At 39.3% G+C, this 26,289-nt stretch overlaps 1 protein-coding gene across 5 annotated transcripts in view; it reads right to left on the bottom strand.

Annotated features, from left to right (window-relative positions):
* Positions 1 to 26,289, bottom strand: part of CADM1 (cell adhesion molecule 1) — a 181,377-nt gene that overhangs the window by 55,735 nt on the left and 99,353 nt on the right. For all 5 annotated transcript variants that reach the window (XM_075190678.1, XM_075190674.1, XM_075190675.1 and 2 more), the window contains 4 exons: positions 16,512 to 16,658; positions 12,098 to 12,250; positions 11,142 to 11,279; positions 9,087 to 9,248 (listed from right to left, as the gene is read on the bottom strand). In XM_075190678.1, coding sequence (XP_075046779.1) covers positions 9,087 to 9,248; positions 11,142 to 11,279; positions 12,098 to 12,250; positions 16,512 to 16,658 — 600 coding nt within the window. The remainder of the gene's footprint in view (positions 1 to 9,086; positions 9,249 to 11,141; positions 11,280 to 12,097; positions 12,251 to 16,511; positions 16,659 to 26,289) is intronic.

The raw sequence follows: 26,289 nt of genomic DNA, 5'->3' as shown, positions 1-26,289 counted from the left end.
CTCAATTCAATAATTAACAGGTATGGTCAAATACCTTTGTCCACATAGTGTTGTCCATATAGTGTAGATACACACAATAAAGGTTCCCTGTAGTTACATGTATACATAAATAAAGGATTGATAAAATAAGGAGGAACTTTGGTGACATAATGGGGTAATACATTACTGGGATTTAAACAGACTCACTTCTGAGAGTGGTTTAGTAACATCCTATACATTATAGTTGACCAGGCAATATATTAATGTATGTAAGGATTATACTTACCGTATATAGGTTCTCTGGATTAACTCTGCAAAGTAAAAGATTTTGTCCCCTATGTTTGTCTATGTGCATCTGATAAAAAGGATAAATGGATGGTTTGTCTATATTTGTAATACATTATAGTGGGATTGAAAACAGAGCTGAGGGGATTTAGAAACGAACATGGATTTGTGTGCTGTTGTATGTAGAAGTCAGTAGATGTGTGATACTTGGGCTGATCAAACAAATGAATGGGGTGACTAGCTCTCAGATTCCTAGTCTGAACACATTAGTTCACAGCTGAGATCTCCTTGTCTATCGCATTGTATCACTACAACCAATGTTTACAAAGGTTGAATAAAAAGTGACAAAAACAACAGATAAGCCACAAATTGCATTATGGCTAATCTCATTAAGTATTGGGACATCAGTAAACTGTATGGCAATTTTCTCATTATTGGGTTTAATAGACAGATTTCCTGCTACACTTACACAATGAATGGAATATGATGGGGAAGCAACACACAGTGCCAGGCATGACTACAAAGATGAATAAGACACTATGATGCAAAAAAGGGTCATAGGTTCACGTGACAAACATTGTGTTTCCCTTGGTACACGTCACTAGTTAGACCACATTTTGAATATGGGGTCCAGTTTCGGATAGTTGACTGTAAGAAGGACATAGGATCAAAGAGTATTCAGACGTGGGCAATCTCAACAAAGGACATGGAAGGGTTCAATTCTAAAGAGGTTAGAAAAACTATGTTTACTTTGGGAAAAAGGTTCAAGACTTAAGCTAATTAATTGTGTCAATTTTCTATTCACCCAATACAAAGATTTGTCCAAAGCACAGAACAAGGGATCATCAGCTGCGAACAGACGAAAGGAGGCTCCGTCATCAGCATACGACAGGGTACGTTAAAGTAAGGGTTGCTAAGCTGTGAAATTTCTTACCACATGACATGGTAATAGCAAATTCATCAACAAAATTTAAAAAAAAAATAAAAAAAATTGACCGGAAGCCTTCCTCACAAGAAATGGAATCTATAACTAGTGAGTAGCCGACATTAAGAGTGTGATTGAATTTAGCATATTGCCATTTTGTGGGTCAGGAAGAAACTTGTTTCCTCCTATGAGACTAAATTGGAAATTCATTAAAGGTTGAAACTAATGGACCATCCACCCCCTCAACTTTATAAGTTATATGTTATATAGTATTTACACTAATTAGAACAGACACTATAAACTTGCATTCACTTAAAGTCCACTATGTATAGGCAATCGCTCCACTTAAAAAGCACAAAAAATTATTTTATGTCTTCTGTAAAAGCAGTACAGCCAGAGTTTATAGTAACAATACAACAAGATACAGTATGGGAACACTAGCAACACAGACCCGGTCAATGCCCACAACAAAACAATTTGGTGATTGCTGGTGGTATATGATGGTGATAATGAGGCAGCGTAACTCAAGTGTTATACATGTTCCATGACATGGTAAAGCTGGTGAGACAGTGTTCACAGATTGCAGAAGGGATGCTATATAATGGCAGAGGTACAAATAAAAGGGTGATATTTAGATTTGTGGATAAAAAGCCATATTTGGGAGCATATTGAACAGGAAGTGACAAGTAGTGTAATGCATGTCACCTGAAAACTTACATTTTGGGATTTAGTGGAACTTTGTATAGAGGTGGTATGGAGAAAGTGTGGCAGAAAAACCGATTGGGAAAGAAACAGACTTACCTTCAACCCGATGCTGGATATCTCTGATGGGAGCACAATGCTGACTGCAAGTGATTTTGATTGGAGAAGTGTTCGGCACTGCAGGATGACGTCATCGCGACGTCTGTCAATAGAAATTTAAAACGGCAATGTGGGGACTCCTAAGGTTAAGTGTTTAAACACTTAACCCGACATTGCCGCTTTAAATTTCTATTGACAGACGTCACGAAGACAACACCTTGCAGTGCTGAACATTTCTCTAATCGAAATCACTTGCTATCAGCATGGTGCTCCCATCGGAGATCTCCAGCTCCGGGTTGAAGGTAAGCCTGTTTCTTTTCCAATCGTTTTTTCATAATTTTAGATTTTCTTTGTAGGCCTTCTCCATGTCGGAGTAGTGGACATCGGTAAAGCGTACCCAACATGTATAGTAAGGGCGTGACAATCTCGACCTCACGCAGCAGCGTCAGATTCAAGCTCTGGGCATCTCTCAGGTACTTATTTTTCAGCAGTATCTCTTGGTCCAGCTACAGGTCTAGTCTATCTGCCGATTACTAGTGATGACGGCTGTGTATGCATGTTATATCATGTGTTTGCAATCAGAAGCAACTGTAAATATTTAGTTTATGTACTGTAGACATTGATAACATACTGATAAATGTATTTCACAGAGAAAAAAACAAACAAAAAAAACACTTATTTTTTAATGTTTTATCAATAATGCTTAAATTATTAACACTTCTGTGATTTGATATTCCACATATGTATTGGACGTGTCCTGCAGTCTCTTCTAGTAGAGCAGAGCAGACCAGACCTACAACCGTATTCATCACCACGCGTATCTTCACATGCACTCCGTTGAGTTCGGGCGCACATATACCCGATTTACATGTGTTTTAAAACAAACGCACCTTGCGCTTAGTGCCTTGTGAATAACAAAGTCTAGGTATCCCAGATTATAACATATTCTAAATAAAAAATTGGAAAGAAGAAGGAGTAAGCATGAGAGGGTTAAAAGTGTAGGAGTACTCGATTCACGGAATATTGTCAACTCCCATGGAAACCAGTGTTTGTATTCTACTTAGTAAGCTATGACTTTACTGTAAGTCCCAGCATTCTCAACCAGCAACACTCTAGGATAGATCCTTCCTCGATGTAGCCAATGACAAACTAAAAGTGCCACATCAACCCCTCACAAAATATATATTTACCTGGGCTCATGAATTCTCTTTTAGAGTATGAAATTTTCCTAGCCTTTTATACTGCATAGAGCAAGAATCTCTTGTCACATTTAGATGTGCTCCACTGGATTAATTCCAGTACCACTACACTCTGTGCTATCACCTCTGACATAAAGGGCAGAAGAAAGGCCATAGACATCAGGAGCCAAAGAAGTCTTATTATCTGATGAAGCTTCATCTCTTTGATCTAAATCTGGCTTTGGGTGGCTGAAGCTAAAGGTAGAAATGCATTATTAAAGCTAACGAGCTCTTGCAAAATGTTAATGGACATTAAGTTTGAATAAATGAATTACACATTAAGAGTCGCTGCAAATTCCAGTACCTGCCAATTTAAGAAGATCAGATCATTTCTGTTTGCCAATTATGGAGACATTACTTCACAATACTTTCAATTTAGGGACATTATGGCGAAAAGAATAAGCAGCTCTAAGATGTAGAAGGAAGAGGAGACTGTGTTTTACACAATACTGAGGAGGAAAAGAGGAAGCATTTTTATATAATTATACAATGAGATGGGCAGCACGGTTGCGTAGTGGTTAGAACTTCTGCCTCACAGCGCTGTGGTCATGAGTTCAATTCCCGACCATGGCGCTATATAAATAAATGGTGATGATGTGATAAGATCTTTCATCCAGAATGCTGAGGGTTTTCTGAATAAGGGATCTTTCCAATAATCTGGAGCCCCTTGACTAACTGCTTAAACCAGTTATAAATGCTCCTCCGTATTTCCTCACACTGCCTCCTCATGGTGATAGGAGGAGGTGCATGAGAGCATGCATTTGCGTTTGATATATTTACCAAGAAGCAGCAACAATTAGTAACTTCCTTTCTGGAGCAAAAATCCCACTCCTGTACATCTACAAGGATAAAGTGCTCAATAGTGTTGCTTTGGCCAGCTACTAAACTAGAGCAAATAAGGTGAAGTAAGGAAATGGACAGCTAATGCAATGACTAGAGCAGATATGAAGCTGGTTTATATTGGTTCTTTAGTTACAAGGTCGTGGATTTGAAGATTACAATGATCGACAGTATTAGTAGTACTAATGGGGGAGGTAAAGATGAAACATATTTCTAAGGTAGAAATTATAAAGTTATAATATTTGGGTTCATTAAGCAGAGTGGTCCCATCACCGATCCTGATAAAGGAAACGGGGAGGAAAAGGGGTGGCTGCAACATTTTATTCATTAATGTTCTGCACATCAGCAGGGAAGGACTGCTGTACACTATGTCCATCAATGTTCTCTAGCATTCTAACATTCATTACTATTGCTGCACTGTATTATTCCAATCACTGCGTCTATGAACATCCTGCAGCATTTTTACTTATTAATACTATAAAGGTTATGCACAGGCACTTGAATATTTAATACTAAGAACATGGAGTGTTGTGGTACTGATTAATACTCTGCATTATAGATTGACATCATATTTTTAGCATTAACAGATGTACAGAGAATTGACAGTTGATAAAACTGATCATGGTGAGGTACACTCACACGTTAATGCTATGAATATGTTGCTGCACTTATAGATGTGCCGCAGTATTTAACTCTGCTTGTAAGTTCACTTATCAGAAGTACGCTGCAGTATTTTATTCTAACGCTACCAATGTGATTTTCTCATATGTCCATTTGTTTCTAGGAACATGCTGCTCATTCTCACATACATATACAGCTAATTCACTGCTGTATAAACACTGCAGCCTTTTAACCAATAATACAAAAATAAGTCCAGATTGTCCTGGAACATATATATCATACAGACTGCTATTCATTTATTATGAATATTGGAAATATATATTCTTGACTGCAGTATATGAGTATAGTGTTTATGACTGAATGTGTGGCAGAATTAAAACATTAATGCTACAGCATTTTACAAAAGAATACCAGTAATGAACGGTCCTGTATTATTTGTCAGTTAGCAAACTACAGGTAAAAGAGGCCTCTACCATTCCCCATTACTATTCACCTACAAATCTACAATGGTAGTCTTCAAAGCAACGCTGTAAACCCCAACAGCAGATACCCCGTCATGACGGCACCGATATCTGTAGAAACAATTCCGATCAGTAACGATCCCGGGAGCCTACAATGACGTCACTTTGAAGGCTGACTTAGTGCTGTTAAGGTAGTAATTTAAGGAGGCGACGGCTGTACAATGTACAAGCCTTTGTAAAAGCACATTGTACAGCTGTTGCCTCCTTAAATTACTATAATTCAGTATTCAAAGTGACGACATTGTATGCGCCCAGAATTTTAATTGATCGGTGTCATCATGTCGGGGGTACGTGCTGTCGGGGTTTACAGCATCACTTTGACGTATCCAAACCATAATTTCTACCTCCCTTCTCTCCCTCTTCACCCTATGGTCACACCTTACAGTCTGCTGCAGAGCTGCCTTTACAATCACATGGTAGCCCCCTGCTCAGTAGCAGCGCTCGCCTCCGTCCTTGTAATTCACATTAGAAGACATATCACTACCTCAAGGATATTCTATATCACCAGATAATCACTGATGTCATAATATCCTTGGGGCAGTGCTGGCATGGTATAAAGGGCCATGATACTACAGGATATGGTGGAGGTCATTGATTGTAATTACCTTGAGGGTCATTGCTGGTATAAGATCCTGGGTTGGGGGGTGGTGTTCTTGTGAACTAAGGGATCTATAATGGCATAATTTATGTATGTATTATTGCTGGTATGATGCATTGTATTGTTTCTGATTTACGAGTGTGTAGCACACTTAGAGAGGCCCGTTCTCAAACTCTGCACTACTCGACCTTTCCAGCCTTGACCAGCCGCCATTACTAATGGGTATGAATGCATATTAAAAAGAACCTTGTTTGTCAGCATATGCATAATGTATAAAGTAAGCAATTAAAAAAAACCTGTCCATATTTTACCCCACACAAAACAATGTACACAATGTGCAAATGCATCTGCTCATCTGAGATCAGCCGGTCAGTGCCCTCCAGATACCATATCTCCCCATGTATAAGACGCACCTTTTTCCCAAAAATTTTGGGTCTAAAACCTGGGTGCGTCTTATACTGGGGTAGCGGGGATGCAGGGTGGTGGCAATGGGGGGGGGGATCCAGGAGGAGGGGGACAGGCAGAGTGGCAGCAGGGATCCAGCAGGCGGGGGACAGGCAGAGTGGCAGCGGGGATCCAGGAGGAGGGGGACAGAGGCACAGTGGCAGCAGGGGGGGAGGGGGGGGTGATTGCAGGGAGAGTGGCCTGCATGGCTGCTCTGATCACAATCAGAGCAGCCGGCCATTACACTCTCCCTGCCTTTTTTGACAGCTACCGTAATATTTTTTTTTCAAATTTCGGGGGCCAAAATTGAGGTGTGTCTTATACATGGGATCGCCTTATACATGGGGAAATACGGTAATTATTTCCAATGCTCAGAAAATATCAGCATGGCAATGGAAGGAATGTGAGCTGGTATTAGAGGAGGCGGATGGGTGAGAGAGCAGATCACTTATAAAGTTATAAGGTGAGTGATTTATGTAATGAGGCACAACATTGTGGAAGGTAACAGGGTTGACCAAAAAAAAAAAAAAAACCCCAAAGATATCTTCCAGTTACTACAGTTTCTCAGTTATTACTGTGACTCAGTGGTTAGCTTATGCCTCATAACATTCAGGTCATGACTTCCATTCCTGAACAAGGCCTATTGTGTATGGAATAGGACTGCTGACAAATTTAACCCTAGAGTGTGTGTGTGTGTGTGTGTGTGTGTGTGTGTGTGTGTGTGTGTGTGTGTGTGTGTGTGTGTGTGTGTGTGTGTTAGGGAATTTAGTGTGCAAGTTCCAATGGGGCAGGGATGGATATGAACAATAAATATTCTCTATATAGCGCTGCAGAATTGGTAGCGCTCTATATAAATAAATGATCATAATGAATGAACACAATGAACTGAGAAAACAAAAACAAAACTAGACTACGCTATCACTTCAGTGTGGGACTCAAACGGAAATTAATGGGAAAGTGTGTCAGTAACTGATCACTGACTACATTCTCTTAAATCTCACTGTGTAAAACTGCAATCAGATTGCACACAGCGGGCCTCATCCACAGTTAGGAGCTAATCCAGCTAGAGTGCAAATTTGCATATGGACAAACCATGTTGTGATGCAGGGGTGCAAATACAATTATTTTCCTTTCAAGTAGGAAAAATACTGCCGGTGTTGTTACATGTAGCACACAAATGATGGGCAGCTTTATTTTAATACTGCGATTTAGAGTCATCAAGGACAACACCCCCTTTGCAAATTTAAATATTTTCCACTTTTTAAATCCCTCCCCTCACCCTATTCAACATGGTTTTGCTAAAGTAGTCAACGGTTACATCCGACATATTTGTTTGGCTATATCTACAACAATTAGATGAAAACTCAAATGTAGAAAAAGCATAGAGTGGTCACTCACTATACGCTCTATATAATGTCCCACACATCGCTGTCTTGTTGATGTGCTCAGATATTCTTCTTTTTAAAGGTCATAAAATTTCAGACCATTGATCAATCAGAGTTGGTCACATACAATCAAACCAACTTTATGACATACAGTCAAATGTTAAATTGACCATGTAATCAACACACATGTTTGGACCCAATTAAAATCTGGTACATAAACAGGTCATCAAAATAGCATAAAAACTAAACGTAATAGGGCTGGTTTATGACAGTAAATGCCTCAGGGTAATCTCTATGCTGTTCTGCATTTCAGAAGATCAGATGGAGAAACATAGCCACAGACAAGATATACGATGATGTTTTTCAGCTACCAAAGCATGGATATTAGTCAAGTCATTTGTACATCGGTGTGTACTACATTCTGTTGCTCATGCCCTCTGCTGGTTGAAGGGACCAGACTACAATATAATAAAAAACAGAGTTCATTCTCCTCCTGACAGAGCTCACAAAAACTATTTATTTTTTGCATAGCTGCGTTGTTTCTTAATTATTACTTCAGTAAGTAATTGTAACTGGGCTCGCTGAAACAGAATTGGTAAATTTCTTAAACTCTCTCTTGAGGACAGCCAAAGATATGGAGCATATGCACAGATTAGATTTCTCCTTGTGTTTTTTTCCCCAAATTTACAAATAGATTGGTAAATAAAAGATCATTCCCATCAAAAAATAGGGACATCATTTTTTTAAAAAAACAAACAAAAACAAAACAGATTACTGATTTTGTCCTCACCCCCAGTGTCAGTGGTAAAGGATCAAGAAACTGCCTAGCTGGAGCATGCAGGATAGTTTGGATCGTGCCAACTCTAAAGGGTTCATTCATATTACATGTGCACATCAAGTGTGCAGGATTTTACATTGGGCATAGAAGACATGCCTACAAGTGGTGAAAGTGAAATCACTTTAAGGAATAAAAAAACAAAAAACCTCTCTTTCAGCATTCACAACAATTTGTGGACTTTCCCACAACCCCAACAGGGCTTACGAACGCTTCCTAAGTTAATCACATGTACCAGCATCAGACATATGCCAGTCTTACACATTGAACAAATGTGCGGAGTGAACAGGTTAGGCACTACTATAATTACGGTCTGTGTACCTGCAGCTTCTGCTCTGTTAGTGAGGAAGAACTATCCAAAAAAAACCTCATCCAGAGATCACAAAAAACAATACTAATCTGTATGATATACATGATAAATATCCAAAAATTATCAAATTCTCATTTGCCTCGGATTTCCATGATGTTGACCAATGTCCAGCTCAACAAAATAAGTAACGGATTTCAACTGCACGGATTGCTTACAAAGTCTTTAGTTCGTTTTGGAAGCTCTGCCATCTCCCCAATCAAGCGATACCTACAAGGCCCAACAAACCCCAGTTTTCAGTACTCACACTGTACTTCAATGTACTGCCGAGCCTCCATGTCCTTCACAGCTGGGTGGTCAACCAGACACACAAAAGGGACATCGTCATCTTCCCGCAGAACAGTGACTGAGATCTGACTGCGTACTCTGAACATCTTGTTGTCCACGGCCTCCACTTCAGTTTTACTACCTGTGAAAACAGAGAGCCCGCCATTTTATTATAATGTCATAATCCTCTGCTTTGTCTGTTTCTTTGTCAGTCTCCTCTCACATACCTGGCTTAGTCAGTCACCTACTTGCTGCTTCTATGTATTGCAGCTCTCTGCTTTGCCGTTTTTATGCTCATTATGTAAACTGCACCTAGCTCTGTGTCTGCAACTACCACTACATGCAATGCCAAAATACCAGATATTCAGCTTCCTCATTTAATATGTAATCATACTATCCCTCAAACCGCTCCACACTGAATCACTTTCCCTCACAAAGATATCATTCAAGTGCACAATAAATGAACGCATATATACACACACACAATAGGTTGCAGTACATTTTATAACATTTATTCTATTTGCACAATATCATTACATAAACCTATACACTGTGCCAAAGGCACTTTCTAGTTTAAATATATGCTTCCCTGTGCGGATTCAAAGCAATCCCACCATTTTTAGAACTCCTGCTTTACTTGGCCTCCTGCACTTATCTAGCAACAAACTAAATATAATATATGGGACAATAAATACCTTAATGTTTAAAATTCTGCTGTCACTGAGAAGTCGCAATGTAGCTGGCTAAGTGCTATTATGGAGGCCATACAATTCTAAAGTAACTTAAGAAATCCTTATTATCTACACTCTCTACAGCAGGCCTGTCCAACCTGCGGCCCTCCAGCATGCTTTGCCAGTAGACAACCTGTTGATAGCTGGAAAGGCATGCTGGGACTTGTAGTTTCACAACATCTGGAGGGCCGCAGGTTGGACAGGCCCTGCTCTACAGCATGGTGGCACAGCATTTGTGATCTGAGGGCCACATTTGGGGATTGTACTCATTTGAAAAAGGCTACAATAAAATATTAAGTGATTTAAAAATGTACAGAAAAAGTGGAACCTATCAAATACCTCTGTAAAACATTTCTTCTCCTCCAGGCCCAGTGTCTGCATTGTGATCATCATTCTTATCTGTCCTGTGACGAGGACAAGGTGGCTCCCAGGGAGCAGCAGTGAAACTTAGCCTCATCAGATGAGACTTTGATCATCTCTCTTTCGCGAGACTAAGCTCAGCAGTAGAGTGTCTGGCAGCGAATCAGAGTGCAGCCAATTCATTCTGATTCGCTGGCAGACTGTCTGACCTAACAGTCACAGTCTTACCCCTGTGCAGAGAGACCTGATGTAATGCAGGACAGATACAGGAGAAAGAGGGATGCCAGGAAAAACAAACAAAAAATGACTGCAGTCCCGGGTCCCTTGTATATGTCCCGATTACAGCGGGTGTGTGGGGGCGGCTCAGTGAACCGTATCATTTGGCCACGCCCCCTAAACAAACCATCAGTTGTAGCCTATTATGGTAGAGGGTGGGGCCACAACGATGCGCGACTTGCATCATAAGTCCCGCCCCCACCATTTAATTAAGTGTGTCCAGGACCCGGGAGTTTGCCCTGCTCTCCCAGGAGGTAGAAATTTGCGAGTCTCCTGGATATCCCGGGAGAGTAGACAACTATGATATAATGGTAATATTTACATATATTTATATTTTATTATTTATATTATAATGGTCTATACTGTTCCTCCTTGTACATCTAGCTCTCCAAATTCTATGATGCTACTTGTATATTACACCAACTTTCCAATTGCCTGACCCTCCATGACCTAGTACTCTCTTTTTATATAGCAGCATACCGGTTGCCTAACACACACATATTAACACACAGACAATACCTTATGACTCAGTGAAGTCGCTGGTCCCTAGTGAAATTATAGGCTGCATTTTCAAGACTATTGGTTCAGTACACAAAATGGTTGAGCACAGGTGATTGGTGCACTTTAAGTCACCATGCCACACCCCAGCTAACTCCACTTCATCTCACCTTCCAATTCCCGAGTTCCCTTGTACCAACGTATTACTGCTGCTGGTTTGCTGGCCATGGCAGTGCAGTTCATCTCCACTTCTTCCCCTTCCACATACGTGTCCTTCGGCACATCGATGACTAGGTTGTTTGGTGGAACTGTAATAACAAAGACGGGGTGGGAGGGGTTTATGAATACTGCGGTGACGCTAGGACATAGGAATCATGGAAACCAAAAAGACAAAAGAAATCGCATGGTGTGATGTTTTCATTTTTATTTTTTTAAACAATTCACACTTTCCAATGATTGGTAAATACAGTTAGATAAGGACAAACACTCTACAATGTGTCCAACATCTGGTTTAACGTGTGTGCGTGTTTGTGTGTGCGTGTTAAACCCCCATATAACCAGACGCTCAGATGTCGATCGGACAAACTGGAATCTCTGGTCAGACAATGGCTTGGTGGGTGTTGGTGTGAGCAGCTGACCAGAACGTATGGAGCCCATGAGTTAAATCGCCAGACAACCAGATCCGAAAAATTTGGCCACAACATGCGAGGTCCAATAAATAATAGGTATAATCAGTTACTGATTAGACCTCATTGTAGGTTGTGGACAGCTAAAACGAGCAACAAAGCGAGACAAAATAGTCGAAATAGATGAACAAACGGAAAAAAAACCTAAAAGTGCTAATACAAAATACAGGACAGATTGCATAGGAGATAGCAGATGTAGATGACACAACAGTTGACAATGAAGGTCAACAGAATATAGTAACATTAGCTTACAGACAGTACGAAAGGATTAATGAAACAGAATGCAAGAATGAAGCAAACAAGAGAATGCAAAAGAAACCATGAAATCCACGGATAATGAAAAGCACTTATGGGCTAGGAGTGACCGAGTAATAGTTAAACACAGACACATTAAAACATATATATATATATAGAACAACAGTGGGGAAGTTACTCCTTACTAAGCACAGTGATCGTCGTGTAGGCCTCCTGTGGGGGGTCAGTGTAGAGCTGGCAGAAGTATCTCCCCTCATCGTGGATTGAGACATTTGTGAGCGAGACCCTCAACTCACTACTGGAGAAGTTCACCAGTTGGAACCGTGCGTCTTTCAGGGCTGAAAAGTAACAGAATAGTATTAAGTAAAACAAAAAAAACAAAAACAAAGCAAAACTGCAGGTATTGCCATCTGTCCTGCAGATGTGACAGAAAATCACATTACGGATTAAAAAAACAAATAACAACTACCCAAATATTTAAAGCCATTAAGTTGGGAAATAGAAGAGGTTAAAACTCAAATCAATAGTGCAGAGCTCTATCGAGCACTGACTCATCAGAACGCATTTACAATGTAGAGTTCTCAGCGCCTCTATTGTCAGAGTGCAGCTGGTTAATCCGCTGATTAATAACGGTCATACACAACTTCCAGCATGATCTGCCCATGGCTGATAGAACCACAGGCTTCTAAGGGAGTCGTCGGTAAGTCCATCTCCCCTCTGTGAGCTTATGCCTCTTCTATGTTCAGAGGCACATAGAGAGATCATTGGTATCTACGGAGAGAAGCCAATACCTTAGCAAGGTAGTTTAAAAGTCACATTATATTTTTCTCCATTTCCTGTTAAATAAACTGCCTTGGAAAGGCTACTGTGTACCCTTCATCGGTGTCTATACTTGAGATAAAAGGTTTCATCTCTCCTACATTCTCCTGTTAAAAATGGAATGGAGGGGCGGTGGACATGAGTGTAAACAAAGTTGGAGGCTGGGAAGAATTCTCATAGCGTGCAGGCACAATCAGCAATAATACAACCTTACACCAGACTTGTCACAACTCATTTCCCAAAATCAATCAGCAGTACTACCCTGTCTAGTCGGATGAATCCGAAGAAAGTACCAATGTGTAACAGGGTTTAAAAAGTAACAACAGCTATTACACAGTTCATCAAAGAATGACCAACCATACTTTGTGTATCAACTTTCTACTTGTTTTTGCCAGCCCCCTTGGTTATCTACTACTATTACTTACAAGCAATGTTCAGCATTTAATTATAAAAGAACTGCACCAGCTTAGAGCCTTTATTTTATGTAATTAGAGCTACGGTAGTCAGAGTGGTAACCAGTGGATACTTAGAAAGAAAAAAATGGGTTGTTACAGGTCCTCAAGGTTGTACTTTCAACAGTGATAACAATTAGGAAAAAACATGACATAAGACTAAGGACACATAACCAGCCATAGCACACTTACTGGGGGCTGAAAAGAACCCTTATTATTAACTCAATGACACCAACATTACCTATGCTGACAGTTCTATCACTTGTATGATTTGTACAACACATAAAATATACAGGGGCATATATAATACCTTATTACTGCACCAAGAGCAATCATGAGCAGTAAATACCAACCAATCAGATGTTGTCTTCTATCAATCACAGTTAGGAATACTAATAACTAAACGGTTGCTATGGGTGTTTTTTTTTTTCCGCCAATGTACATTATTCTTTCAGTTGTTTATTTTTGTTGCCGTTGGATCACGGGTGTAAGTAGACATCAATGTGCCCCATAGCAAAAAAAAAAAAAAAAATTGGTAAGCGGCCATGTCCGAGTTTTTCCCCAGGTGGTGAAACCCTCACATACATATTGAGCTTTGGCAGGCGGGCTGCCCTCAGTAGTTGGCCCCAAAGCTGCGGCTCCTATGATAATTATGCCCTTGCCTTCGATACAGCACAGCACTGCTCAGGTAGTTCAGTTGTCTCCAATACACAAAACACACGTGTGTTTTGTACAAAGTCATATGAAAATAAATGACAAAAGTTTGGAAGGGAAATACAAAAGGATGATGGAAAGCAAAATATTTAATTCATTTGTACACACTGTTCTTCAACATTTACTAAAGTCCCCTGAGGGTGGAAAACCTATTTAACTCTCTCCGTCCAGATTCTTACATCTCAAATGTAACTCAAGGTTCTGTTCATCGCTGCAGTTACGGCTGCAGCTGCATAATATTTTTGTTGCAATGTTAAAAAGATTGTAAACTTGAGCTATCGCCAACCTTACAATACGATAGGCAGGCTGGGTTTTATTCAAGGCCAGACCATTGAAATGATGTTGCTGGGGGCAGTGAAAACAGAAAGCAATTCATTTTAATACAAATTACACAGTAATGAATGAGGTGGAATGTTTTCTAGTCCTTTCATTTCTCCTATGCATTTTGAGCAGGGGTTTTAGCTTTTAGATGCCTTTAAATTACTGCCCTGTATATGCCCCTTTGCAACCTTCACTAAACATATTGCTCCACCCTTTGTTTTATTCAGCCATGTCTTTTTAGCATCAGGAAGAGGCATACTCTTGTTGGCCGGGGTTACAAAGCAGAGCAGATAAGGGCTGTGTCATAACCAAGGGCAACACAAATAATTAACTCTGGCACACTTATGTGGTTTTCAGTCACATTTTATGTGTCCAGGCAGAGACATAATCAGACCATAGGAACAGATGATGGGAGGAAATGAATAGGCCAAAAGTAAAACAATCGGACGATAGAAATATCATTTATGATACACAATAGCAATATTTCACTTTTAGTTATTCCACTCCTGGGATAAACCTATCCCTACAGTAATACAACTAGCAACATGTTTTCGATAACCAGTACGTCATTACAGAGTATCAGTGCATTTACCAACTATTTACTGTGTGAGCACACGTCAAATGGATCTAGCCAATTATGAAGCACTGCAGAAAATAAATACATCATTAAGTATCACTGAGTAACAGGGCAGGGGAAAATAAAAGAAGTACCGCTGAGTAATGCGTAGCATTACCTGCAATAAGTCATCGTACAATGCTGGGAAAGTAATAATGCATTATAGAGAGTCACTGGATAACATGATAACTGTGCTTATAGCTGTGCTGGGGATAGTAGAAGCATTATTATAGACTGTGGCAAAATAGAGGGAGAAAAAAAAAAGCAAATAAAAGGAAACAAAAAAATATACATTAGAGTTGTCAAATGGTGAGATGATTGTGTGGAACGGAAAAGTATCCACGTCCGCTTAGGATGGTTCCTAATGACAGTTTTCCTGCAACAATCTATAAGTCAGAAGCCATTTGTGATTACCTGACTGGCAGGTGTGTGTTCCAAGGCAACATGATGTATGTAATATTACATGTAATATGGCACGGAGCAGCTGTCAAAACAAGTGATCAACATAAAATCATGCTAGGGAGCAGCAAATCTTTCCGTCTCGTAAATAGATATAAACTAGTATGTGGCACAGGTAAATCTGGCCAGCTGAAAACAAATGGGACTTTATCTGAAATATCTTCAGTCCTAAAAGCAGTTTGTATTTTAGGTGTATAATTCAAACTGCTAGTAAACATGCTACATAGAGGTGCAGGTATCGTTCTTTGTGAACGTTTTGATTACATTAATTTCTTGCAGTGTTCTTGAACACCTCGTGTGATTTTGGAATTTGATCAAATTGGCCAATCACACCCTATGTGGGATCTGTGTACCTGGATAAAATCAGATCTGATTAGTTCAGTTTGAGTTTGACATAAAACAAGATCAACCAATGATATCTATTGTGTTCCGCAGCCTATACTTGCAATACAATGTCTTGTGTAGCTGAGTAACGGAATGACTGGATCAGTATAATTTGGTTACAGTTGTAGTCAAACTACTCATTCATACTGCAGGCTCGACCCAGGTTTTTGCTGGGGCGAGACTGCAGTACGAACGACTCCAGGTCATATAATTTTCGGGTCAGCTGATCCGGGAAATAGACCCGGGACTGTTGGTGGGGTAATTCCCGGTTCCGACCCAGGTCACCCGCACTATGAATGGCGAGACCTGGGTTTTTCAACCTAGGTCTCACCAGATATAATGTCAAAGTTTGGGGGGGGAAAAAAAACACATCGCAAGAGGAGCCAATCAGAGCTCCTCTTGTGCAGTTTCCATGGAGACCCGGGTTCAATATGAACAGGGTCTACCTGGGAATTTGACAGGTAAGAGCCTCTGCCGCCCCAGCAATATCCTGGGTTCATATACCCAGAATATTGACAGGGCAGCAGTATGAAAGCGGTATCGCTAATCTCTGTTTTATGGTTATGCCAATCAGTTTGCAACGCGTGTGTAGATTTACAGGCAGAAAGTCTGGGATGTGTAGGGAAGTGCTCCATGATTCACACCATTATCTCACACTGTATCTGAAGATTTTGTAAAACTTTACATATATTAAGGAATGTAAATTATACAGGGTTCCAAATACCTCTAACACCATATCACATTCCTCTGGAACTAGTTGTGGTATTATAACTCTACCACTATAGAGTGAGACGTAATAACTTAAGGGCCCATACAGATTGGTTCGTCACTTACGTCTGAAGTCTCGGAAGTAGATTGTTTGTCGGTTGGGATTAAGCAGCTGGATTACAGAGTCATCGTTGTTTTTTACCCGGCAGCTAATTGTTGCAACCTCTCCTTCCACCACCGTCACATTCTCTGTCTCTAGATTCTGGCGCTCTCCTGAGAGATATAAAAGAAGAGCGATGAGTAAGACAGACTGGGTACCAACGAATAGAGATAGAATAAGGGAAACAGGAGAGAACATGTTTAAATTGTGCATTTCCGCAGCTGTCACATTTCAGTGCAGACAGGACTTAAACAGTAATGCCATTCGACAGCATCACAGAGAAAATCACACCTTTACACAACACATGTATATAAACACGCGTACAAATTGAGCATACACGGCTTCTTTTTCTTAACTAAACTTTAATTATTTAAGATAAAGGTCTGTTCAGTGGGTGTCATACAAACAAGCTCCCTGAAAACTTGACACTCACTACTGGGCACCTTTCCAAGTACATTCAGTAGTCTGGTGGAGCGGCAGCTCTCCCCCCTACCGGCCACCTGTTCCGGTGAGGCAAGAGCAGCGCATTTAGCGGCTGAGGTTTGTAGTTTTATGGTTAACACATTGAAACTACGAGTATTTAGTTGTCATACACATATCCATTTGACAGTATGACAGATTATAGGAACAATAGCTGCCGAGTAGGGATGAGCGAATTGCAGGGGTACGTCGTTCACGACTTTCTGCTTTTGCTTTGCCATTTCTCTGAATGCCATTTCACAATAGATTTGTTAATTCTCATCAGTCATGCAATTCTTTCTGCTCTTGGTGTGGCTGGGCTGTGACTAGGACCATTTACTAGGCCAAATTTTGCAGTCAAATTTGGAAAGAGGCTAATATTTCATGGACCGGTTTGGGAGAAATCGCTCATCTCTACTGCCAATTAATTTGCTCTTACATGAGGAGTTCACACCGACAGTCAGAAGCAAATATTACAGTCTACACAAACATCGATATTTCTGCCCAATGTATTTTCAAAACAAATTATCTTGGGTACAGTTCAAAGATAAAATATATAACCTATTAAGTCAACAAAATTCTGCTCGACTATTATCAGTTAACAATTAGTGTATTTTGAGATTGGAGAAATTAAATCAAAATGATCGTATTTCATTTTCCTTATCCCAACTGCCTCTGTAAAATTTGGTCATTTTGTTTGTGCTAAAATTAGACACAATTCAGACTGCTCAGTGATCACATCATGCATTTAAAAACAAAAGAATGCACATGTGGAAATCTTAAGGGAACATCAATTTAGACACACAAGGAATACAGACATCTCTTTGAATCTTTCACACATATGACAAAGACAAAATTGAATTTATTTAGTGATGCAATAGATGTTTTTTTTATACACACGTGTAAATGGAATAAATTCCCCACCCCCTGAAATACCCCAACAATATGCACACACGTGATAAACAGAGTGAATCTGTAACACTGAACTATGACACTACAACTAACAGTACATGTCAAAACAGCCATGCACGGCTATATGCTAAAGATTAATTCATCTGTGTAACAAACACATGCATACAGCTGAATGCAGTGTACAGATACAGCTGGTCTAATGCAAATTCATGTGTCTGCATAAAATGTTTACAAAATGTATAACCCAGATTGATGCTGCCATATTCACCCACTGATCTGAATATCATTCCACTATGCACCACACATGCCTAATACCAGGAATGCTCGAGCCATAAAAAGCCATTTCTAGGCGACAAAAAAAAAAGCCTGGTTATAATGTATTTTTGTGGGGTTTTTTTTTTTTATAAAGTCGGACATCTATCTATACACATAATTAAAGGTTGGTTAAGCATAACTAACTGGGGATAAATGGCATAGTTAATACATTCATCATCATCATCATTATTTATTTATATAGCGCCAGCAAATTCCGTAGCGCTTTACAATTGGGAACAGACATTAATAAGACAATACTGGGTAATACAGACAGACAGAGAGGTAAGAGAACCCTGCTCGCAAGCTTACAACCTATAGGACAATGGGAGTTAGAAACACAAGGGCATGTGCTACATCATATTGCACATTCATACATCCCTCTGTACTTTTCTCCTTTATAGTACTTGGGCAGGGTGCACAGCATGTAGAAAGCTGTAGTTGTTGACCACCGATTAATTTCCTAGGTGTAACTTTTCGTAAAAGCCAGATATCAGGTACACAATTTACTGCTGATATAACATTGTTAAAACACATATGGTCCAAATGCAGATGAGACCTGCTGGGCAGTGCAAGCATAAAAAAAAATGTCTATTTAGTTGATACTACAACATAGGTTTGGACACATCATGTTTGGGGTACAGAATCATAGCTTATAATGTGGACATTTTATACAAATGCTGCCATTTGTGATATATAACCATACATCCCTCAAAAAGAATCTTCACGGAGGTTAACCAGTCAGAAAAATGTACTATTGCATGATACAGCTACACTGTGTATAATACAAATGCACATTCCTGATTTGCATAATAAATGCTTTGTGCAGGTGCAGCTGACAAGCTACATTCTATTAGAATGGATTCTCAGTCTCACCTCGCTAGCCCTCCTGCGACTTTAACCATTTGCACGACCTAAGGAACAAAGTGCTGTACTAATCAAACAGCGATGGGCACAGGTCCACAGCAGGGCCATGATTGTGGTGGGCGTCGTACAAAGCACGACATGCTTCCGCAGTAATGACCCCAGTTCCCATCAGGGCAGCAGTGATTGCATCCCTGTGTGTGCTAATAATAAGAGGTGCACACAGGTCTCTACTGCCCCCATCACACACACACACACGACTCCCCATATGAGCGGTGCCCGATTTCTGCCCAGAAGTGAGAGGTACACTTTTCCATCACAGAAATACAACATGAGTAAGAAATTATAGCAGGGAATGCATTAGTGCCCCCAACACATGGTTATATACTATCAATAAACCACTTGTATTTACTGCAACTATATTCAAATAAAAGCAGAATACACACAAAACAATGTTTTACTACACAAAGCTACAAAAATCAAGCAGAATACACTCTAAAAGGGATGATTAACTTAAACAAACATTTCATTTATATAATTTATATATACATAAAAGCTATTAAGTAAAACATAAAAAAGCAATAGGGGCAAGGAGGATTTGGAACCTAAAAGAGCAACAATTGTGAATTACGGTCTATTTTACACTGTATATAAATGACATGTATGTCATTCTTAAAATGACACTTTTGCCAAAGTACTGCTAAAGATAATTGCAAATTTCAAATATACGTATTTAGATGTAACATTTATGACAATGCAATGTATCATTTTACTGGGGTACAAGGACTTCATGAATATTTGGCCATGAAGTGACTTAGAGATATCACTGATTTCCAGGGAATCTATAGGCTACATTCTCATGAATACTGGTTTAGCCTACAAAATAGTCAACTCCACTCATTAGATGTTAGAGGTGCACTTTTTGACACAAGGGGTGCATCGGCTATGGGGCTCGGAGGTGAGGGGTTCGATTGCATGTGCATCCCTTGCATTGACATTTCTGGAAGCACATGGACAGAAGAGTGTGGACCTCAGAAGGTTTAAACCCACAAAGATATTTTTTGCTGGTGCTCAGCGATTGGATGTTACACCTGTAACAGGAGGCTATTCAGAATAACAAACAAGTGTGTGCATTATAAATAATAAACTGGAGGCCAACAGGTGCCTTTTTTTTTTTTTTTTAAATGTCAGCCAGCTATTCTTTACGCAACCTTGGTAAATAACAAAACCAAGGGTCACTTGGCAATTTGGAAGATCAACATTGTAATCCAGATCCGCCCCCCAACCCCAACAAAAGGACTATCGTGGTACTTTATTGTGAAGGATATCATGCAGCATGTTATGAGAATCTAGGGCTTGATTCATTAAGGATCTTAACTTCAGAAACTTCTTATTTCAGTCTCCTGGACAAAACCATGTTACAATGCAAGGGGTGCAAATTAGTATTATATTATGCACATAAGAGTACTGTCTGTTTTTTCATGTAGCACACAAATACTTGATAGCTTATTTGTACACTGACATTTAAATTTGATATTTGTGTGCTACATGAAAAAACAGTCAGTATTTAACTTATGTGCAAAACAGAATACTAATTTGCACCCCTTGCATTGTAACATGGTTTTGTCCAGGAGACTGAAATAAGAAGTTTCTGAAGTTAAGATCCTTAATGAATCAGGCCCCTGGTCTTTACTTCACCAGTATGATGACTTAATAATGACACTTTAGTCCACACGTTTCCACACATTACGCAACAACATGCTGTATTGACAGAAAAATCTTTTCATGCTTGTGTAATATTTGAGGCCTGTCTTAAAAGAAACCAATTGACGGTAAAGCAACATGTAACACCAAACCACAGTAAACAGTGGTCAGCCCTATATCGCCCTATAGGAGCCCCCTGCTGAATAGGATGCATTAGACTGTCAGAAACCCTGTACATTACCATGCATCACCAACAATAGACTACACTACTTTATCAATCACGTGAGATTCAGTACAAGAACACTGAATTAGCCTGCACTGCATAATGTAAGACCACGTATAAGAAAAGCATTAGGCTAATGTATCATGCACCACAACGTCCCTTGAGAGGAGGAAACACTAAAACAGCACAGAATCCTCCCCATCTCTGTCAGTGCATAAAAAGTGTATTTCTGGAGTGGTAACTTTTACCAGTACGCTATATGCTCCGATATTTCGAGACAAATTTGTCTTCGTCCTCAAAGACAGCCCCACAATCTCCTATTAGTGCCAGGAGGGCAGTCATATGAACCCGTGACCAAAGTCTGAATTCTAGGAAAATAATTATTTACATTTAATACTTCCAGCTTGATTAACTAGAACTTTCCCAGTAAAACCAGGACACAAACAGTTTCTTGGTAGTGGGACAGTTGGCACACAAATAACGCACTCTGTGTCCCATACACATGGACAAAAAAATCAATTGCTCAAAGTATAATAAACACTCCCCGATGTCAGGCTCCAAAAAATAATGCAAGCAGCCCACAAACACACTTTATGACAAGAGTTTGCTTTGAGTTACATCAATTTCAATGTTTTCCGAAACGCTCAGATGTGTTACCGTTTGGTAAAATCTAATTCCGCTCTATAGGAACGCGGTCAAAGCAATATTTGACGTATACAGTACAATATACTGCGGCACCTTAAGCCTCTTTTAAAACAAGGCTAAATTACCTAATCTGCAGCCTTGTTTTTCCAATGCCATAGCCTGTAAGTATGTAGCCTTGAAGGAGAACTATCAATATACATTTTAATATGCTGTATAATGCAATATAACCAGGCTAGACCGTTTCCGTAACCAGACATATTATTTACTCTTATTAGGTTTATTGTTCTGGCATCAGGTATCCTCTTATCAATATGTTGATGTCTAAACAGAGCTTTTAGTGGCTCTAGGGAAAAAATGGAAACAATCAGGTTAAGCTTTAGTAGCAAAGTGCCTTAAGTCCAAGTAATGTCACCAGCTCCCAGTGCAGTGATAGGGTACTGAACCACATTGGTTCAGGCCACCAGATGGATGATTGGTACATATTACATACATGAAGTTGTGCAACATAGTTTCTATGGTACATTCACCACATCCTTTGCTGGGTAGACGCAGTGTGGTCTAAAATCTTTGAACAGCAACAAACTACTTATATTCACAGACGTTGCTTAATACTTTATTTTTTGGTCCAAAAACCTGTTTGCATATACATTAAAGTGACTTAAACATTTGAAATAAAATACAGCTGTAGCTTTGTACAGAACAATAAGAAGATACTTAGTGAAGTTTCATTTAACTTTTGTTTAATCCATTTATTTTTTCATTAATATTTAATATTAACGAAGCATAACGGTTACAGATATTAATGAATTTGCTTTTAACGATTAATTGTTTGACGATTTAATGATGCATGTGTTTTATGCAGAGGGGGTAACAGATTCACTGTAGACTTAGATCTTCTTTGCATTATAAAACCAATGGATAACTGTATGTGACAGAGGAGCAGTAATGTGTGAAACTCCATGTAAGAGCAATCTCTATATCATGTCATACGAACACCAGGTGTTGAGTGAGACATATAACGCAATATATACTTTAGAGGCAGAGGGAGATAATCGGTTCATCGTCTCGACATACAGCTGATGGTTTACACTCATTAATTACTGATTAGATGCCAAATAAAATAAGTTACAGGACCACTGACAAGATAAAGACTCTCTACAGTTATAAAAGAGAAGGCGATAAGCTCAATAGCCAAGTGCAGTGAAGAGATATACAGGATGCAATCTCCAGATATATGGCTTTAAGTATGTTTTAAAGGACCTGCAAGTTAGTGGATGATGAATCTGTAATGTAAGATTTTCAGCAGCTGCACCCATGTAGATGTTTATTACACATTGTTTTTCACAATGACTCCTAGTTCAAAGAGCTTACAATCTAATTTAATTTTATATATGCTTTTTGCATTGGCAGCGAAGTCGTCTGGCCAAAGGATAGAAGGGGGAATAGAGTACTAGCCAATGAATAGGTGAAAAGATAATTAAAGCCGGTGTGGGGTGGTGGTAGGGGAATTTCAGTAGACTTGTGTAAATAAAAAAAAGAGGTGTTGCCCATACCAATCAATTAGATGGTCAAATCCATTTCCTAAACTATGTTTAAAATAAAAAAGGGGGGGGGGTCAGACTGGTTGATATGGCAATGCCATCTTTTCCCATTCCCTCAGTTTTCACAAAAATCCCCAAGTGAAACTAACAAAGATACTCCCAAGCCAGAGCGATCATAGAGCACCCAACGCCTGCACATAATGGAGACAATCATTGTGTTGCTCTAAACAAATATTTACGAGAATGCAATCCATTAATGGACTAGTGGCACCGCCGATACACGAGACACAGTGGTATGAAGCCCTTTATATAATCTCAAATAGACCTTACCGTAGAGGACCAATGTTAAGCTGGGTACACACTACACAGTTTTCATCCAATAATCGGCTAAATCAGCCGACATTTGACCGCTCGTTCAAAAGTCGGGTCAGTGTGTGCAGCGACACGATGGTCGAAAGTCTGCCCAAATGGACGATTGTCGCCTCATTTGGTTGGTTGTACCATTTAATATTTTCGTTCCAATCTCATTTCCGCTGTGTAGTGTGTATAAACTTCAGACCGATCCACAACAGTGAGTACGAAATTACAGTCATTGCTCACGACAACATGGCTGTAAAAAGTCGCTCTTCCCTTTATCGTCCTAAACAAGGCTAGTGTGTATGCAGTCCATGGACCGAGCGATCGGAACATCGATCGCATGTAAAATCGATCGGCATAAAAAGTTGGTTGAAATTTCTGTAGTGTGTACCCAGCTTTAGTCTTCTACAGTCCCACCTACAACTTTTGGAGTAGTGGCAATTAATCATTTAATTTAGAAGTGTTTATGTGCAGCATGATTTCAGTCTGTATGTTTCACTAAACACAAATTTGTTGAATGTCTGGCATATATTCCCCTTAGATCATCTACTTTAACATATATTGATAAGAATGTTAAAGTATACCTCTTGTATGCAAATAGCAAAAAGAAGCAATTTTATAAGCAAACACAGACCATCAATTCCCTTAGTATAATCCTTTGAACAAATGAGAAAAAATATCACTAATAAATCCTATAAAATTACTGCTTCCACTATGAGCATGCAAGAGAAATACATTAACAGCAAAAGCTGATTAGATCGCTGGTGTAAGGGCACATTACGCCAGGCTTTACACCCACATCGCTGGTGTAAGGGCACAATACGCCAGGCATATTACACCCACAGCTAAGACGTAATTGTATTTATAGCAGTACATGTGGCTTCTATAGGACCATGACACACAGAGCGCTGACAGTATGAGACTTCTTAAGGAGCTAATTACACTTTTAAAAAGGGAGTTTCCCACTTTCGGTTAGCTTTGATTTATGGATTTGTACATGTCATTTTGACACAGCGGTCAGAAACCAGAAATACTTCAAATAAACTGGAAACCGGTTAGTCAATAATTTAGTATATATATATATATATATATATATATATATATATATATATATATATATATATATATATATATATATATATATATATATATATATATATATATATTATCTACTATATAAAAGCCTAGCGGTGTGTGTTAGTGTGTGTGTAAAGAACTACCGGGTGACAGAGTGCTCAAGCTGCAGCGCCACCTGCTGGGCGGAGTTAGATAATGCTAAGAATTTAGTAGGTCAGTGTAGTATATAATAAATAAAAGCCTAGCGGCATGTGTGTGTGGCGATGAAGATGACAAGAACCTTTTTAACACCCTAAGTAGCTTGATTTGACTAGAATGCGTGAGTATCATGCACGGGTTAATGTGTGTGTGTACATATATATATATATATATATATATATATATATATATATTCCAATGACTTACATTACGTCTTGCCAATAATATTTTAAAATTGGTTTTTTTTTAAAACTTGAAAAAAAGTTAATTTCACATGATGCTCCACAGTGGGGGTCGTGCAGTGTCCAAAAGCAAAGACGTGTAAGCAGAAAACGTATATTGCTGAAAAATAAATAACATTTATATTATCCTTTACTTTTCTTTTAACCAATGTTATCTCATGTATCAAGTGTTCCCCACACCTCTTAGAAGGTAACGGTCGCTGTGCTCAGTTCAGCTTACAATGCATTTCATGTCAAAATATTAACATGATCCCCCCAGTGCACAACACTGCATAATATGTTGGAGCTATATAAAGATATTATTTTATTAATAATAATCATCATCATCCTTGTCTTGACTTTTCCATCCACTAGGCAGAGCTGTCTATTTGTGTTACCCTTTAGGCAGCATCTCTAAGTCAGTGCACCAGGTCAACAAGATATCTGGAGAAAATGCAGAAATAATCATGATTGGAAACTGTACAAGATGTTCGTGTCTTCTGAGCACTAAACCACAGGACATTCAAGTTCTGTGAGGTCTGGGGAAAAGGTTAAAAAGAAGGTCTGACAAAAAGCACCTCTTGGGCCACACAGAATAGAGTCAAATATATCTGTAAATCAAGCCCATGGCCTCTAAAAACATCACTGACTTTTTACATCTGTTACTCAGGGTTCTTTTCAAAGAGTCTTATTTGTTTCACTTTAGTTTAAAGTATCTCACAGTTGTATGGGCTCAATAGAACATAAAATGTGTCTTATTTCCCTCACAGTGAAAATAAAAAACCCTTTGATGAACACAACCCTTAGTCTCAAAACCCATAATCCTGTCTAACATCTTGACATTGAGTCTCTTGAACACATCATAATGTTGAGGTTTGATACAGCAACTTCTTAACAAATCAAACGGTTTCTTATAACCGATAGAGACTTTATAACAACTTGTCATGTGTTTTAGATCTGGCATTAAATCTCGCAGATACATCACCGTCTTTCCAAAGAGTAACGGGGAGAGATTATGCTGCAAGCGGTGAAGTCTTTCTGTCAGTACGAGGATGAAAGGTTAAAGAGAGCACCAAGTTATAAAGTAAAAATAGGTCCACATTTTTCCCTCTATGGTGCTGCCTGCAATAGGAGGACTGCACACTATAGACTTGCTCATAGCGTACAAATCTTGTACTGTGTTCACCAGTCATGATCACAGCTTGGACGCAGGTAAAGAAAAGGGATCTCC

Source organism: Mixophyes fleayi, chromosome 11, assembly GCF_038048845.1.
Source record: "Mixophyes fleayi isolate aMixFle1 chromosome 11, aMixFle1.hap1, whole genome shotgun sequence".
Lineage (NCBI taxonomy): Eukaryota > Metazoa > Chordata > Amphibia > Anura > Limnodynastidae > Mixophyes > Mixophyes fleayi.
The sequence above is the reverse complement of the archived record's forward strand: the minus strand, read 5'-3'. Positions and strand labels throughout refer to the sequence as shown.